General features: G+C 42.3%; 1 protein-coding gene across 4 annotated transcripts in view; it reads left to right on the plus strand.

Annotated features, from left to right (window-relative positions):
• USP12 (ubiquitin specific peptidase 12) overlaps positions 1–17,133 on the plus strand; it is a 104,267-nt gene that overhangs the window by 65,304 nt on the left and 21,830 nt on the right. For 3 of the 4 annotated variants that reach the window (XM_058689175.1, XM_058689191.1, XM_058689184.1), the window contains 2 exons: positions 3,392–3,605; positions 12,527–12,756. In XM_058689175.1, the coding sequence (XP_058545158.1) occupies positions 3,392–3,605; positions 12,527–12,756 (444 nt within the window). The remainder of the gene's footprint in view (positions 1–3,391; positions 3,606–12,526; positions 12,757–17,133) is intronic. The other variant, XM_058689201.1, reaches the window with a different exon arrangement.

Genomic DNA, 17,133 nt, shown 5'->3' on the forward strand with positions numbered 1-17,133 from the left:
CACTTTCATTTTTCCTTACTGGAATTGATGAAGATAAGTGCAAGACCATAAGAGAAGACATCAAATAACTGACTATAAAGTTACTTATTGCTTTACATTCAGGAGACGAGCAAGGAATGGGGCTGCCTTCCAGCATTCTCTACAGAATACAGACTCCCTCGGGTTCTTTACTAAGCTTGGAAGCCATTTGCTTCTTTTTTATGTCAGTCAAGTTTTACTGTCGTACGTTTTTCTAATACACTGTGAGATGCTGTCTTTTATTTTTAATCTACCTACTCTGTGGAAGTCATTGGAGTCTCTGTTGCTTATTCTTGAATAAAAATGACCAAATTATGGAGATGGAATCTTCTCTTCAGTTGACAGAGGTGTAGTTTGTTGGTCATTAGCGTCATTAGACCATGGTATGAATCCTAGTATTGCTTTAGACTGGCGAATACTGAGTAATTGGTACGTTAATCTTAATATTGTAGGTTCTGCTGCAGGTGTACTTAGCCCCTGGATAGGCTTTATGAAAGTTTCCATGGTTACATTTATCAATAGTATCAGTGCATCGCCCAGTTATCTACCTCTTTTAGTATTTCTTTGGAAAGCCTCTTAAGCATCTGTTTTTATGAAACTACTTGGCTCTGACCAACACTATGAATGTAAAACCCTCATTGGGCCACACGTTCTGTTCCTTTTTTGTGGTATTGTTTAACTTGTTCCCCCGTTTGAATATCTGTAAATTGATAGTTAGGTCTAGATGCTAGATATCAATTTAGTGTTGTTTTTTTTTTTTTTAATTTTTTTTTAGTGTTTGTTTATTTTTTTTTGAGAGAGAAACAGCATGAGTGGGGGAGGGGCAGAGAGAGAGAGGGAGACCCAGAATCCGAAGCAGGCTCCAGGGCTCCGAGCTGGCGGCACAGAGCCCGACGCGGGGCTCAAACTCACAAGCTGTGAGATCATGACCTGAGCCAAAGTCAGACGCCCAACCGACTGAGCCACCCAGGTGCCCCTAGTGGTTTTGTTTAAAAAACAAAAGAACACTTCATAAGAGCTGCTATGTATTTCTCCAGGAGACAGAGAAATTTTGTGGTTCTTTTTTAATGATGCTGGAATGCACTGAGGGTTCAGATCATTTTAAAGTTCTCCATCAGTCTTTAATGCTTTTAGCATCCCCTGATAATCACTGCCCACGCCATTATTTACAATCATTTCTTTGGAATTTATTAGCTGGGATTGTTCTGTAAGCTAGAATTTCTTTCAGCAGCTATTTAGAGCCTTCTGGAATGTTGTTCTTACAAGAAAGACAAGAGAAAACTTTGATGTTTTCCTTTGATGTATTAGTTTGCGACTTCCCATGGAGAGGTCTCTTTTTTTTAAATGTCATTTTTCATAAATTTTTATGTAGTCAATTGCAGTATTTCTTTTTGACGAAAGTTGGCTCTTGAATCCACACAAAAAGATACTCCAGGCTAATCTATATTTGTGTATTTCCTGTCCCAGACCTTGTATAGATAGCCATATCTGCAAGGCATCCTAGTTTCTTTTTGCGGGTAAAAGGTTTTTAAAGACTATAAACTGTGTGCCAGGTAAACTTGCTGCTGCTGCTAGGCCTTGAAGTGGACAGAAGTTGAACACACGCACACACACAGAAAGACATGAGTTTATAATTGATAACTTCACATTCCAATTTAAGTTTACAAGGCTTTTACTCTTTATTACTGTAGCTTTTTTCCTTCGCATTAATAATTTTGGTTCCTAAGGATATTAATGTAAGTCTTTGCTTGCTTTGTCCTTCAGAAATCTGTAGGGGTTTCAGAATAACAATGTCAATAGACTAATTCTAACAATGCGACTTACTGGATGCCATTTAGGATTCCTTTTTTTCTTTTTATTCTTAGACTATTTCCGTAGGCATGTATGATAAAAATTCTGTGTTTTAAAATTGCTTGAAGTAATTTTTTGTGTGGTTCTCCCCCAACTTAATAAACATTTAGTTTTCACTGATCTCTATTTCCTTTCAGTTTTAGGAATTTCTTTTTTTTTTTTTTTTTTCCTCTGGGTACTTCTTAATTTATTTTTTAAAAAAATGGGTGCCAAGCAGACGTTTTTAAAAATGTGCTTTGAATTCTCTCCACTCTTCCTTCTTTCCTTATAAATAACCATTTTTATTAGCTTTTAATTTATCCTTCCTGGTTTTAAGCATAAGCAAAGGACATGAGTTTGACCTTGCTCATTATTAAAAGTCTCTGCCTAGCCTTTTAGGTTAGTATGCATGACTTCACTGCATGATGGTGCTGTGAGAATTGCCCTCTTTCCTTTTTTATACTCTCAAGGTACCCGCCCCCCTCCCCAGGTCCTCCCTGGCTTTTGGGTGTTTTGTCAGCTGACTTTGGGAGCCAGTGTCTATTAATGGGAAGGGGAAAAGGGAGACAACAAATGTTTGTCAAACTGTGTGTCAGTTTCTCTTAAGGTAGGAGTGTTTTCCCCATTATTAAAGAGTAGGAAGTTGAAGTTCAGTGAGCTGTGGTTACACATTCCAGATCACATGGCCGGTAAGAAGTTGAGGATTTAACTCTGCACCTGACGCTCATTTGTAATATATCCAGAATGATGTGACCCGGCATCTCAGCATTTCAGTGGTGGTTGTGCTGGCACGCTGATGATTTTTTTTTTTTTTTAAGTGTATTTATTTTGAGAGAGAGGGAGCGTGACCTGGGAAGGGGCAGAGAGAAAGGGAGAAAGAGAGAATCCTAAGCAGGCTCCGTGCTGTCAGCGCAGAGCCCGACGCGGAGCTCAGTCCCACCAACCCGTGAGATCATGACCCAGGCCGAGATCGAGAGTCAGATGTTAACTGACTGAGCCACCCACGTGCCCTGCTGATGGTTTTTAATGTAATATTTCACAGGATCTCATTTGACTTTGCTTTTTGTTTTGATTTCTTGAACGGCACTTAAGAATCGGATAGAAAACTTTACTTTTGTGTTTTTTTAAAGAATTTTTGAGAGCTATGTTTTAAAATGTATCATATACAAATGGTTGGTTAGTATCCAACCAACATATAATAATAGTGGGAATTGAAAAAGAAAAAATTACACAGGATTCTAAACCTTAACTACTTTGTTTAAACTATATAATTTTTTGAATTTGTTTTCATAAAGGCCAAATTTATCGCATCTGTTTTCCTTCCATTTTAACCTGCAACCAATGCCTGGAGCATCCATTTAATGTTAAAAAGACAAATTTGCAATCAGAATAATTATTTCTACTCTCAGATACCTTTTAATTTATGAGGGTCATAAATTCCCTGTCTTGTCTCTGTTTTCTTAATTGTACACATGGAAATTCTTTCTCTTGAAAATATGTTGCCCCAAATTTAACAAGATTTTTTTTTCTTTTTCTATTCTAGTTTGGGAATACCTGCTACTGTAATTCAGTTCTTCAAGCACTTTATTTTTGTCGTCCATTTCGGGAAAAAGTTCTAGCTTACAAGAGCCAACCTAGGAAGAAGGAGAACCTTCTTACCTGCCTAGCAGACCTCTTCCATAGCATAGCCACTCAGAAGAAGAAGGTTGGGGTGATTCCTCCTAAGAAGTTCATAACAAGATTACGGAAGGAAAATGGTAATTCTTCTACTTCTGAATATATTCTTACGTAACAGGAAGGGTAAATACGGCACACTGTAAGTCAGTAAGCACTGACCAAGCATCTGTTTTATGCCTGACAATATGTTAGCCATTGAAGAGACCAAAGCTGATGTTCCTGTCTTTAAGGACATGCCAGTTTAGTGAGGAGGCAGCCACACAGTAATTAAAATGAGGTGTGATTCATTTTGGAAGCATGTTAGACAAAGACCAAATTTCTTTATGCCAGGAGATAGAAATGATTTTTTTTTTTTTTTGCCTGCCTGACTTTTCTATCAAGAGTGAAGTATTATGGTTTTTTTTCCCCCCCACGTTATTGTTTTGGTAATGCTTTCCATACGTTAACCCTTAACCCATTCTATCCTTACAATGACCTGATGCAGAGAGCCTGTTATTTCACCCATCTGAGCCATGAAAAGGACAAAAGGGAACCTTTCCAGGAGTCCTACCCCAGGGAAAGGAAAGAGCCAGAACAATAAAACTTTTTGGCTTAGGGTAGGTGGTTTTAACTCCACCTTCCCCTTTAATAAAAATAGTTACTGATTAAGCCCCGCTTTCCTTTTCTCTCTTAAAATGTTTTTCACTTAATTTTCACAGCAAGCCCCTATGTTAGACATTATTCTCTCTCTTGACATGAGATGGTTGACGCTCAGAGAAGTAAAAGTGGCTTGTCGGGGTCCCATATGTCTTCCTGACGTCTAAATCCCTTATTCTGTCTAGCAGGGTCTGTTAAAGAATTCAAATGGGACTTAAATAACATGTGGAATTCTGTTTTGTTTGATAAAGGCATTTAAATCATTGTAGAAATAAAAATCGAGTGGTATTTTAGTTTGATTTCTTATCGAAAGATAAGAGATAAGATTTGAGAAGTCTTTAAGATTGGTTATTAAACATACTACTGAATAATCCTGTCCTTAACTGAGCCGACACCATTCATTATCCCGTGAATTGAGATAGGCCTCGTGGGTCAAATCTAGTTTCCCAAAACATAGCAAGACGCTGAAATAATGTGACAATAGGCTATTTATTGTTCTTGAGTCTGATTCAGGTGTTAAAAGATTTTATCTCCTCCAAATACAGATACAGAGCAGTGGAACCATCGCTCACAAAAATAAATCTTTTTAAGCGTTTCCCCTATGAAAGCCAAACATCTTTACTTTCTCAAATTACAGAATTGTAGAGTGTCTTCTGTTTTTAAGGACACCACACAAACAACTCCATTAGAGAATGGCTGAGTGATTCACGTCCTCTCTGTCTTTTTTGTCTGTACTGGTATGAAACTTCAGAAATTTTGTCCCGGTAGAAAATTCACGTGCATGGTAATTGAACATGCCATCCTTTCAGTGATTTTGTCAGCATTTTAGAAACGTACAACATCAGAAAGCTGAAACACAGAATACACGTTCTTTTTCTTTTTCACTGAATAGTATATTTTTCTTGACATTCTCGTTCAGTGTATTGTCTGTGCTCTTAGTTGGGGCTGCCGTAACAAAAATACCGTGGATTGGGTGGCTTCAACAATAGATACCTATTTCTCACCGTTCTGGAGGCTGCGAAGTTCAAGGGTAACATGCTGGCAGCTTCCCCGTGTGATGTTGGCCCTTTTCCTGGTTTGTAGGCGGCTGCCTTTTTGCTGTGTCCCCCACACGGTGGAGAGAGAGAAGCAAGCTCACTCCTCTCTCTTCTTACGGGGGGTGCTGGTCCCAGCCCTCAAGACCTGAAAGTCCTTCCAAAGGCCCCATTTCCAAATAGCATCGCTTTGGGGGTTAGGGTCTCAACATACGAACTCTGGTGGGGGCACACGCATGCAGTCCTTAACGTGATTGTTAAGTGTGCAGTGACTTGTTAAGTTTAGATTCACTCCTAAACACGGAGCTCAAGTTACTGTGTTTGGAAAGGTGTGTGTGCATTTATGTATTTGTTTGTCAAAGCTGGGATGTTTTTAGAGTGTTTATTGTTTTTTAATAATTCGGTGTTTTCTGAAAGTTTTTATATGTTGAGGCAGAGTAAATTGGTGCACCGTAGACTTATTTTGTTGAGTGAAACTGATTGCAGAATGAGTATTCCAAACTTATCTTTTCGTAGTTTTGTTTCATTTTTCTATACCTCAGGAACAATATGGAATGGAAAAGCATGTTTATTATTCGATGTTGGCTGGCTTTTGTATGTTTTGAAATACAGTTTTGCCTTTCGATTCTTTTCCTGATAATCGTGTAAAGGAGAAGAGGAACATACAAATTAAAGAGGATTCAGGCGCACCTGGGTGGTTCAGTCGGTTAAGCGTCCGACTTCGGTTCAGGGCGTGATCTCACGGTTCGTGGGTTCGAGCCTGCATCGGGCTCTGTGCTGACAGTCAGCTTGGAGCCTGGAACCAGCTTCGGATTCTGTCTCCCTCTCTCTCTGGCCTTTCCCAACTCCCACTCTGTCTCTCTCTCAAAAATAAACATTAAAAAATAAATTTAAAAAAAATACAGAGGATTTAATTGTATACACCCTCCTGAGATTGTCTGCTAGTTGTTTTTAATCTCTGGAACATTGGATGCTGCCTGTTTCAGAATTACCACTAACTTTCACTGTTGGACTCTTGTTCCTTTTTTTAAATTTTATTTTATTTTAGCACATGTGGGTGAGAGAGGCGGAAGGAGAGAGGGAGGGGGGGAGAGAGAGAGAGAGGGAGGGAGGGAGGGAGAGGGAGAGGGAGAGGGAGAGAATGAATATCTTAAGCAGGCTCCACACACAGCGCGGGAGCCTGACGTGGGGCTTGATCCCACAGCATTCAAGACCTGAACTGAAATCAAGAGTTGGATGCTCACCCAACTGAGCCACCCAGGCACTCCTGGACTGTTGTTCTTAAATCCCTTTTCTTCCATGTTACGCTGTAAACTTAAGGTTTTGCATTTTCAGTAGATACTAGCTCAATATTGTGCTAATCGCTGTTGCTTTATATTACTAATCATTCTGATATCCCTTGGAAAGAATCTGTATTAACTTCAGTAATGGATTTGTGTTTTCAAAATTTTAATTCGTGTTGCCTAATCACAGCATATGACAACTGTGGCATAGTGCTTTTATAGTGTGATAGATACAGTGGTGACACTTAGTGCTTTTACGGTATGATACAGGGCTAACACTCGCTCCATAACCGTGTTACCTTTGATGATGGGAGACTAGCTGAATGTTTGTATTGGTTAACTATTAGGTATTTAGCTCCTGCAGAGCACCAGAAACGAGGAGCTGGCATTCTCACGGGGAAGGCACTCAATCATGTAATTTAATGTATTGGCTCTGTGAAAACAAAACAAAACAAAACAAAAACAGGGAAAGGGGATAGAGAATGAGGGAGTTGATAAGTTTTGTTAGATCAGAGAGTTAAAATGAGAAGCCATTGGAAGATCTGGGGCAAAACTGTTCCAACTGGATAGAATAGAAATTGCAGTTGCCCTGAGGGCTTGATGGGCAGCGAGGAAATTAATGTGGCTGGAGTGGAGTAAGATAAAGATAGAAAAGGGAGGGGCCTGGGGCTTGGGTTTTATTTCGAAAGTCGTGGCAAGCCGCTGGGGGGTGCTGAGCAGGGGGTGATAGGCTTTGATCTGCATTAGAAGGAGATCCCTGTGGCTGCTGGGGGCGGGGGGGGGGGGGGTGCCACAGCGGTCGGTCAGTGGGCAGGGGCAGCTTGAGTGGGAGCAGGGAGACCATCCCAGAGGCTACTGCAGTCATCTGGGGTAAGAAATGAAGCCCTCTCTTTCACATCGCTAACGCCCTATAGGCACTCTATTATTTTCAAAGAATTAAAACATAGACTGGTGATCGAATTCTGTGCTAGCCAGCATTGACTCAGCTGAAGAGTTGGGGATCGGTTAGGTTGGGCTTGAAAGTCAGATCCGCTGGTGCCTGTAGCTGTGCACTCAGACTCGCTGGATCTTAGCAGTTTACATAGTCACACTGTTGTTTTGGGCCAGATTTGTTCCTCTCCTGTCATCTTAGCTGTTTCAGCCCCCATTTTTTTTTCATTCGTTCGTTCGTTCACTCATTCATTCGCTCGTTCATAAAATGTCAAGCACATCTAATACGTGGCAGGCACTGTTCTAAGTGCTGGGGAGACAGCAGTGAATGGGTAGAAGTGATCTTTGTTCTCGAGAGACCTGTAAGAACATAGCAGTGGTTCAGGCGATGTGGACAGATACTAATGCAAATATACATGCATATTTATATGTATATTTTTTAAAGCTTATTCATTTTGAGAGAGTGAGAGACAGAGCGTGCAAGGGAGGGAGGGGCAGAGAGAGAGAATCCCAAGCAAGTTGAGCACTCTGAGCGCGGAGCCCAACGCGGGTCTCGAACTCACAAACTGCAATATCGTGACCTGAGCCAAAGCCAGGAGTCGGACGCTTAACCGACTGAGCCACCCAGGCGCCCCTGTATATATTTAAGTGTTGGTCTTCCTTAAGTGAGGAAATAATTAGAAGCCACACCTATTAAGTAGGTTTGAGTAAATAATTTCCCACATTCATTTTAATCCTTTTTCTTCAGAAGGAGCACAAAAGATTTTCTGTGTAATAAAAGCTACTAGCTATTTCTGAATTAGGAAAACATGTAACATTTTTAAGCGTTGATTTAGTTTTCTTTTTTTTTTTTTTTGCATTAATGTTGCAGCTATATTAGAATTTTAGTCGTCTGTACTTTCCATATACATTTATTTAATAATGAAATTGTCTCTCCCACTAGACTGTCGGTTCCATGACGGAGGGAACCCATTTGTTTTTGCTCTCCATTGTATTCCCAGCACATAATCCAGTTCCTGGCACATAGTAGGTTCTTACTGAATATTTGTTGACTGAATGAGTAAATTTGTTTTTAATTTGCCAGAACAAGCTGGAAGTCCACCCTTCCCATTATGCTACTTAGCAGAGAAGAAAGCAAACCATAAGCAAACCAAGATTTTAGGAATTTAATATAATACAATTTCCAGGGATTATCCTGTGGCCATTTAGTTGATTTTTCTTTTTTGGGGGGGGGGGGTCCTGGTTAATGTTTTTAAAGTTGTATTGGGTGCTCTTAGGCATGGCAGGATTCTGGCGTATACAGCATACTGTATTTATAGAAAATGGACTATAAATTATTTTAAACATTTCAGCAAAATGCTGAAAGAGTATTTTCTGGTTTACTTTACATCTCAGTTCCAGAGCATTCGAGTCAGTGGAAGTATGTCTGTAAGTGTGAAGTCATTGTTCTGTGTTTAAAAAAAAAAAAAAGGGGCGCCTGGGTGGCGCAGTCGGTTGGGCGTCCGACTTCAGCCAGGTCACGATCTCGCGGTCCGTGAGTTCGAGCCCCGCGTCAGGCTCTGGGCCGACGGCTCAGAGCCTGGAGCCTGTTTCCGATTCTGTGTCTCCCTCTCTCTCTGCCCCTCCCCCGTTCATGCTCTGTCTCTCTCTGTCCCAAAAATAAATAAATGTTGAAAAAAAAAAATTAAAAAAAAAAACACCCAAAAAAAGATGTTTTAAGTGTTTAAAAAGCAAAAATATTTGCACATTTTGCTTTACAAAAATAATTATTATTCTGAAAAACATGCATAGATGCTAAAATAATTTTTAACAGGAAAAAATAAGACCTCATTATTATTTTTCTTAGCCAGAAAATTTTTCATTTAGATCTTTGCAGGTATTCTTTAATTTCGTAGTTTAAGAATTATTTTTTAATTTGAGAGAGAGCATGCGTGCGAGTGGGGCAGGGGGGCAGAGGGGAAGGGAGAGGGAGAGGGAGAGAGAGAGAGAGAGAATATCTGAAGCAGGCTCCATGGCCTTAGCGTGAAGCTCAGTGCGGGGCTCGATCCCACAATCCTGAGATCATGACCTGAGCTGAAATCAAGAGGGGGTCACTCAACCGACTGAGCCACCCAGGTGCCCCTGTAGTTTATTTTAAATATTTATGGCAAAAAAATGTACTCTTTAAAACTTCGGTTGTAAAAAATACTTGATTTAGTGGAAAAGAGACTAGATGACAGCATAGAGCCTAGCGTGTAGAGACCTCACCATAGTGATTGTTCCTACCTCACTCTGCTAGGTCCTTACAGTGTCTATAAAATATTTGTACTTACTTCCTCTTAGTAACTCTAGCATAATTTACTTCTGTTTCTTATCTTAGCGGACCTGGGCGGCTCTGGGGATGGATGAGTAAGTGAGGGATGAAAAGGGAACTTCAAGGGGTCAAGTGCACTTGAGGAAGCTGCCCGGACACTGAAAGTGTCAGGGTCAGTGCAGGAGTCGGGATGAACAAAGACACCATGAATCAGGCCATCCATCGGTGAGGGAGGGGGAGGCGGCTGACGGCCACAGAAGGATGGGGCTTAAGGCCAGATCTTAATAGCTTTTTTGACTGAGGGCGAGGGTTTTTAATATGCAGATGACATGTGACGAGTTAGAAGTGGCAGCAGGGAGCTCAAAAATGCCAAAGGTTGGAGACGTGGGGAGTTTAGAACAGAAACTGGCTCCTGGAGGGAACAGCAGAAAGGGTGGAGAGAGTAGCAAATCCCAAGGTCGAGGAAGGACATAAGGGACAGTAAATGAACGACAGTAATAGAGGATGGGAGCCTAGGGTTGGGGGACGGAGTAGTATTTTCAGGGATGAAGGATTATTGCATTGAGAGGCAAGGTGAAAGGTAATTGACTTGAGTTTTCCCAACTTTGGCCTAGACCAGTCCAAAGGCGGAACCATCCAAGGTTTCTGAGAGCGACTTGGCTTGGTCTGAGGGATGGAGTAGATGGCCAGGGGGGTCTGCAGTGGAGGGGGCTCTGTCACGGTGATGGGTGTGGTGCTGAACTTCTGCTGGGAGCGGGGGAGGGGAATGGTGTCACAGTGCTTGGCTTCCTCGCGGGCAGAGACCGTTGGACACTCGGAACACCAAATTACACATCAGTAGATGTTAAGTCCACATAGGCCGATGCACTGTATCTTAGGACTCAGGGCTGTTACTGTTCTGAAAAAGAACATAAGGGGTTTGTTTAAGGCTAATCAGGTCCCTCAGGGCAAGCTTACAGCAGAGAAATGAAGCGTGAACGGATGGATACTTCCTGTGTGGCTCTTAGTACATTCTTTTTTTTTTTTTTTTATTTTGTTTTTGCATTTATTTGTTTTTGAGAGACGGAGCACAAGCGGGGGAGGGGCCGAGAGAGAGAGAGGGGGAGACACAGAACCCGAAGCAGGCTCCAGGCTCCGAGCTGTCGGCCCAGAGCCCGACGCAGGGGCCCGAACCCACAAACTGCGAGATCGTGACCTGAGCTGAAGTCGGACGCTCAAGCGACTGAGCCACCCAGTCGCCCCTCACTCCATTCTTCAATATTGTTGTGTTTGACTTGACATCCCAGAGAGGTTAAGTCAATTGCCTATGACGTGCATGTAATTAGTGGTAGGACCGTCATAGGAATCCCAACAGTCTTGCTGTAGCAACTGCACCGTCAATCTGATACTTTTTAAAGGTCTTTCCGACGCCATGATCGAAATCATTCTTTTATTTTCTTTGAGTATACCTCCCCAGTGAACATTCTCCCCTGTTCCCATTCTGTTTGCACAGTGACTTTGCAAAGGAAGATGGTATTCCATTTTACGGACCAGAAAATCCAGACGGTTTTGATTGCCATGAGGTTGAACGTCTTTGCGCGTTCCTTAACCTTTCGAATTTAGCTTCTATAAATTGTTGATTCCAAGTCCTCTCCACACTTTGTATTTCCTTTGGCTCAAGCTCTTTCTGTGTTGGAGAAGTTGATAACTTTTAGGTTTTATGGTTTTTTGTAAGCCTTTTCAATGACTTCTAATCCAGAGAATGTAACTTTATGCAGTCATAACTGTAGCTCTTCTAAAATGGAATATTTTATTTTATCTTAGACTCTCCCAAAGTTTTCTTCCTAATTTATACTCTTTTATTTAAAATACGTTAACTGTGATCTTCCTGGAATTCGTTAAATGGTCCTCGAGGATCTATCAAGGTAAAATTTTCCTGACCCGGTACCTGCTGCACGTGTTTGACTAAGCTGCAGGCGTCCGTCTGTCCGTGCGCGGCTAAGTCACCCCGCCTGCTGGAGTCGGGACTGCCTGGTCTGCATCTTGGGCCTGCATTTCCCAGCAGCGTGACTTTTCCTCTCTGATCCCCTTCCCTCATTTGAAGGATAACCATAACGATGTCGCAGCGGTGTTCAAAAGATCCAGTGGGACCCCGCCTGTAAAGTCCGTACCTTTCAGTGTCAGGTTGTGTCGGGTCAAGCGCAGGGTAAAGCAGTATTTCCATCACATTTACCCATTTGTATAGCTGCGGGGCACCTGTCACCTTTGGAAGGGCCTTAGGGACCATCTGGCTCGAATAGGTCATTGGTGACACCACTGTTTCCTGGACCTGACTGCCGCTCAGACTCGCCTGGAGGACCTTTGAAAAGTCCCGGGTCCCAGCCTCCCCCCCCCCCACCCCCACCCCCCGACTGAATCCCGAGGATGCACAGCCCAGTGATTCAGAATTGCAGCAAACTTTCTGTGTGGTTCTTAAGCATTTGGCTTCCCGTTGGCAAGAGGTTGTCCAGTGTCAGTTTTACAACTTGCCACGTCGTAATATTCATGGAATAATACAGCGGTTTCTGGTCCCTTCCATATGTTACGTAAACGTACAAGGCGGGTTTTGCCCTTTTCTCATGGATCGGTTAGTATCGTTTCTCTAAAAGGAAAGTTCTCATCTCAACTGTCTTTTCTCCAAATTTAGTCCTGTTTCCGTATGTGAAAGATCGTCTGTTTCTTGTATGTGACCGACAATGCCAGACGTTTGTGCTTGGTTCTGATCGACCACGAGATTCTCGTTTTAAATCTAGTTTTAATGAAGTTACTAATTCTGAAATAATGCCCTAATGTATTTTTGGTTTTAGAGCTTTTTGACAACTACATGCAACAAGATGCCCATGAATTCTTAAATTACCTACTAAATACAATTGCTGATATCTTACAAGAAGAGAGAAAGCAGGAAAAGCAAAATGGCCGTTTACCTAATGGTAATATCGACAGCGAAAATAACAGCAGCCCACCAGACCCGACGTGGGTTCATGAGATTTTTCAGGGAACATTAACAAATGAAACCAGATGTCTTACTTGTGAAACCGTAAGTATATGATAAAATTTTAGAGGGAGCAAATTTACTTCCTTTTTACCGAAAGTTCTTTGGAGGATGAGTGAGAGAGTGGAACGCGAGGCTGGACAAACGAAGATTAAAGATGTACCTGTCACTTGAAAGGGATCTGTCTACACTTTTTCCATAATGTTGCTTATTAACAGTGAATACCTGCGACGACAGAAAAAGTAACTTCCTGCAGTTTCGGACCACAGTTGACCCTTGGACAATAGGGGGTCGAACTTCCTGGGTCCACCTGTTTGCGGATTTTTTTTTTTTTTTTTTTTTTGGATACAGTACCGTAAATGTATTTTCTTCCTAACGTTTTCTTTTCTCTAGCTTACTTTACTGATATCACGATACGTATACAAAGTGTGTGTTAATCAAGTGTTTACGTTATCGGTAAGGCTTTTCTGGTCAGCAGCCGGCTGTTAGTAGTTAGCTTTTTGAGGAGTCGAAAGTTACGCCCAGATTTTCAACCGCAGCGGGGGTGTGGGTTGGGGAGTTCGGTGCCCCTGACCCCCCTCTGCATTGTTCAAGGATCAACCGTGTTTGATTCTGTTTCAGTAGAAGGGGCCAGAGAGCCGGGTTCTGGAAATTCTATGTCCGTGTGTCAGGCAAGCCCGTAAGAAACTTACAGGTCAGGGAGGCACCTGCGTTTGTTTTTCCTTTCCCTACAGTTATGTGTCTTGTTGGCATAAAAACTAAAGCGTATTTGTTATACTCCGTGGGGAAGGCGCCCGCTTGCTGGATACTTTGTAAAGACGAGCAGTAGGGAGGAAGCCCAAAAATGGATTCCACTGGATTCCACATGGGATCGGATAACTCAGTCCTTTTGTTATATCGTTACCTCGTTACCTCATTTCTCACTTGAGGAATGAAAGATCAGACTCTTGTTTAATCAGGCATCCACTACTCAGTTTTGCCAGTTGAGCCAACAGTGTCCTTCACGGCATTTCTTCCCCTGCAACCGCATCTGGTTAAGAGTTTGCTCGAGCGGTGTGCGTTTCATATAGTTGTCATGTTTTCTCTAGCCGCCTTTAATCTGGAACATTCCCGTAGTGTTTTTGGTCTTTTATGACATTTGTTTTACATTTTAAAAGAAGATGTGCCTCCTTTTTAAAAACAGTTGAACATTGCTCTTACCGAGTTTGCCTGATGCTTCCTTCTAATTAGATGCGGGTGCGTTCTTGGCTGGAGTGGTCAGTTAGTGTTGTGTCCTTCTCAGGGCATCCTGTGTGGGCACACAGTACCCACCTGCCTCTTCATGGGGAAATTAACTTTGATCTCCCATTCAAATTGTTGTTCAGTTTCTCCGCTTGGTGATGACCGGCCTTTATGCCCTTGTAACTAGTGGGCAGTCTGTGGGGAGACACAAATACCTTGTTCTTCATCAAAATCTCCCCTAGGATCCAGCATCCGCTGAGGATTTTTGCCTGACTCAGCCGTCAGCATGATGGTCGCACTACTAGTTTTAAGAGGAGAGGAGCATCGTCCAGGGGAAAAGAGAGTCCACGGCGAGAAAAGATCAGATGTTTTATGGATGTTTGGAAGAATAACGTAGTTCCTTGGTTGACTAGATCGGATAAACTTGCACTGGCGGAGGCTAATAAGGAGCCGTATTCTTCTTTTTTAATTAATAGACTTCAGAAGAATTGAGTGGAAAGTACAGAAAGTTCCCGAATACCTCCTCTCCTCCACTTCCCCCCTGTTATTAACATCTTGCACTACTGAGGTGCATTGGTTGCAGTTGATGGGCCAGTAATTGATGGCTGCATTATCAACTAATTCTGTAGTCCATATTTTAGTTCGCTCTTGGTATCACCTGGTCTGTGGTTCTGTGTATTTTGACAAACGTATAATGGCCCGTGTCTTTCACTACAGTATGATACAGAGTAGTTTCAGTGCCCTAAAAATCCTCTGTGCTTCACAGATTCACCCCTCCTTCCTCCCCAAATCCCTGGCAGCCATCGGTCGTTTTACTGCCTCCATAGTTTTGACTTTTACAGGGTGACACATACAGTTGGAATCGTAGATAGGAGCGAGGCCTTTTCAGATTTCTCCTTTCTCTTAGCAATATGTACCTGAGGTGTCTCCATGTCTTTTTGTAGCCTGGCAGCCCGTTTCTTTTCACCATGGAATTTCTGTTTCATCGTGTGGACATATCACAGTTGATCCATTCACATACTGAAGGATGTCTAGGTTGCCTCCCACTTGTGATGATTATTGCTTTGTCTTCTCTGGGCCTCTTGCCTCTCCATGTAAACTGGAGAATCATAAAAGATTTAGAAACTGGTTTATTATCCATAAAATCATGTGCTGTGATTTTGAATGGATTGTGTTGACTCTGTTGATCAAGTTGGGCAGAACTGACTTCTTGACAACGTTGAGTCTTTACTGTCCATTTACATGGACTATGCATTTATTTACATCTTTCTTTCTTATGGAAGAAGTCATCTTGTCGTTGTCCTCGTGTTGATCTTGTACATACTTTGTTAGCTTTACATACCTAAGTGTGGGGGTTTTTTGTTGTTGGTCTTTTGTCTTTTGTTTTGTTTTTGGTGCTAATGTAAACAGTAGTGCGGTTTCTTTCTCTTAGAGCAAATAGTGATCCTTTTGATTCAACCATGAATAAAAAGATAGGCTCTTTCAGTGGAACCCTAACCAATAAAGCTGAGTGACTGTTGACTGTGGATTATGCGTTCATCTTTTTAACTATAACCAGAGCGCTGCAGGATGATCATTGTCAACAGTGTAATTTTAGTTAATGAAAGGACACAGTTGTAATAAATAAAATTCTCTTTTGTGAATCCATTTTTATTGGTGAACCTCTTTCACATCAAGCGAAAGAGGTTTAACTGAATGCTTGAATGCATTAACATCCTGTGTGGGTGTTTTTGGGTTAGAGTAAGGATTACTGTTCGTTGTTGTGGCCATTGCAGTAAGAGCTTGACTGGGCAGTGTTTGATGGCAGGAATTGGTCTCAGGACTCACCTTTATTCGATCTGAGCAACTCCACTGGTTTGAACATGAGTTTTATAGAGACATCTTACAAAGAAAAATTCTGTTGTAGCTGAATTCCAAGCTTTAGGAAATACACTGAGCGGTGTTTCAATCGGAAGAGTGGGGAGAATCAGAATTTGGCAGTTGGTTGGTGTTTGGTGTGATGAAAGTTGGTCTGTGTTCGAAGACATGTAGAATTCATCCTCTTCAAGAAGACAGGAGATAGTTAAATTTGCTTAGCATGTTGGGAAGTGTAGTTTTGGTGAAGCGGGCAGAGTAGATTTGGGACCCTGTGGAGGTCTTTGGGATGCTGTGGTGCCAGGCCTTGGAAGCTTATTTTGTAGACTGGGGACGATGGGGGATGAGGATTAGATGTTTTTGAAGGACAAAGTGATGTCACCGATCCTTGTTTGCTCAAATATTTATTTTATTCGCAACGGATGGCTAGTGATCCTTCCCCCCATTCTTTGCTAGGTCCTCCTGTGGCCTGCAGTCTATATTTGCAGATAGTTTCCCAAGAATTAAAGGTATGAATTGAGACTATTTCCTCAGAACCCCAGTCATTATCTTGCAGATTCAGTAAATGGTCATCAGTACCCCATGGCCTTTATCAAACTCAGCTAGAGGGATGAAATTGAGAATTTCTGAAGAGTGAATATGTATCATTTCTTTAGTTTTGCATAAATATTTAAGTGCCAGCTGGGCCAGGTAGACGATGGGTAGAGGTTGGCAGAAGGTGAGTAAGACATAGAGGTCCTGATCTGCAGCTGCTCGTAGAGGAGTACAGACCGGTAACAGGTAGACAATTCCAGTCCAGTACGTTAACGGTTCAGGTAAGCACAAGAGCCCGCGCGAGTCAGAGAACAAGGAGACCTGACCTCTCCACGTAGGAGTGGGCTTCTCGGGGGAGGCAGTGTTTGTGTGGCAGGTGTTGGTAACGCGGTTGTTAATACCCCAGTTGGTTAGGAGGCTGGGTCCCTTGACAACTCTGTCTTCTGATGGTTTCTTCTCGGCCTCTTTCCTTCTCTTCTGTTTAGTCTTTAAATGTGGGTGTCCTCCAGGCTTTCACTCTGGGTGGCTTCTCGCTCTGCATCGGGAGGGTCACAGTCCGTTTTCGTTACCGCCTGTGCTGATGACTCCCCACCCACGTCTCCAGCTTAGACTGCTTCTCTGAGTCTCCCACATCCTGGGTGTGACCTGACGTTAGATCATGGGAGTCCGACAACAAGCAGACGTGTTTACAAACACCTTTGAAAGTTAAATAGTGCCCCACTCGGCGATTGCCTGGTACCAGCACGCTTGTGAACCCAAACATAGTAACTCAGATATATCCAGATGATCCAGAGCCTCCTTCTATATCATAAA

Source organism: Neofelis nebulosa, chromosome 1 (genome assembly GCF_028018385.1).
Source record: "Neofelis nebulosa isolate mNeoNeb1 chromosome 1, mNeoNeb1.pri, whole genome shotgun sequence".
Taxonomy (NCBI): Eukaryota; Metazoa; Chordata; class Mammalia; order Carnivora; family Felidae; genus Neofelis; species Neofelis nebulosa.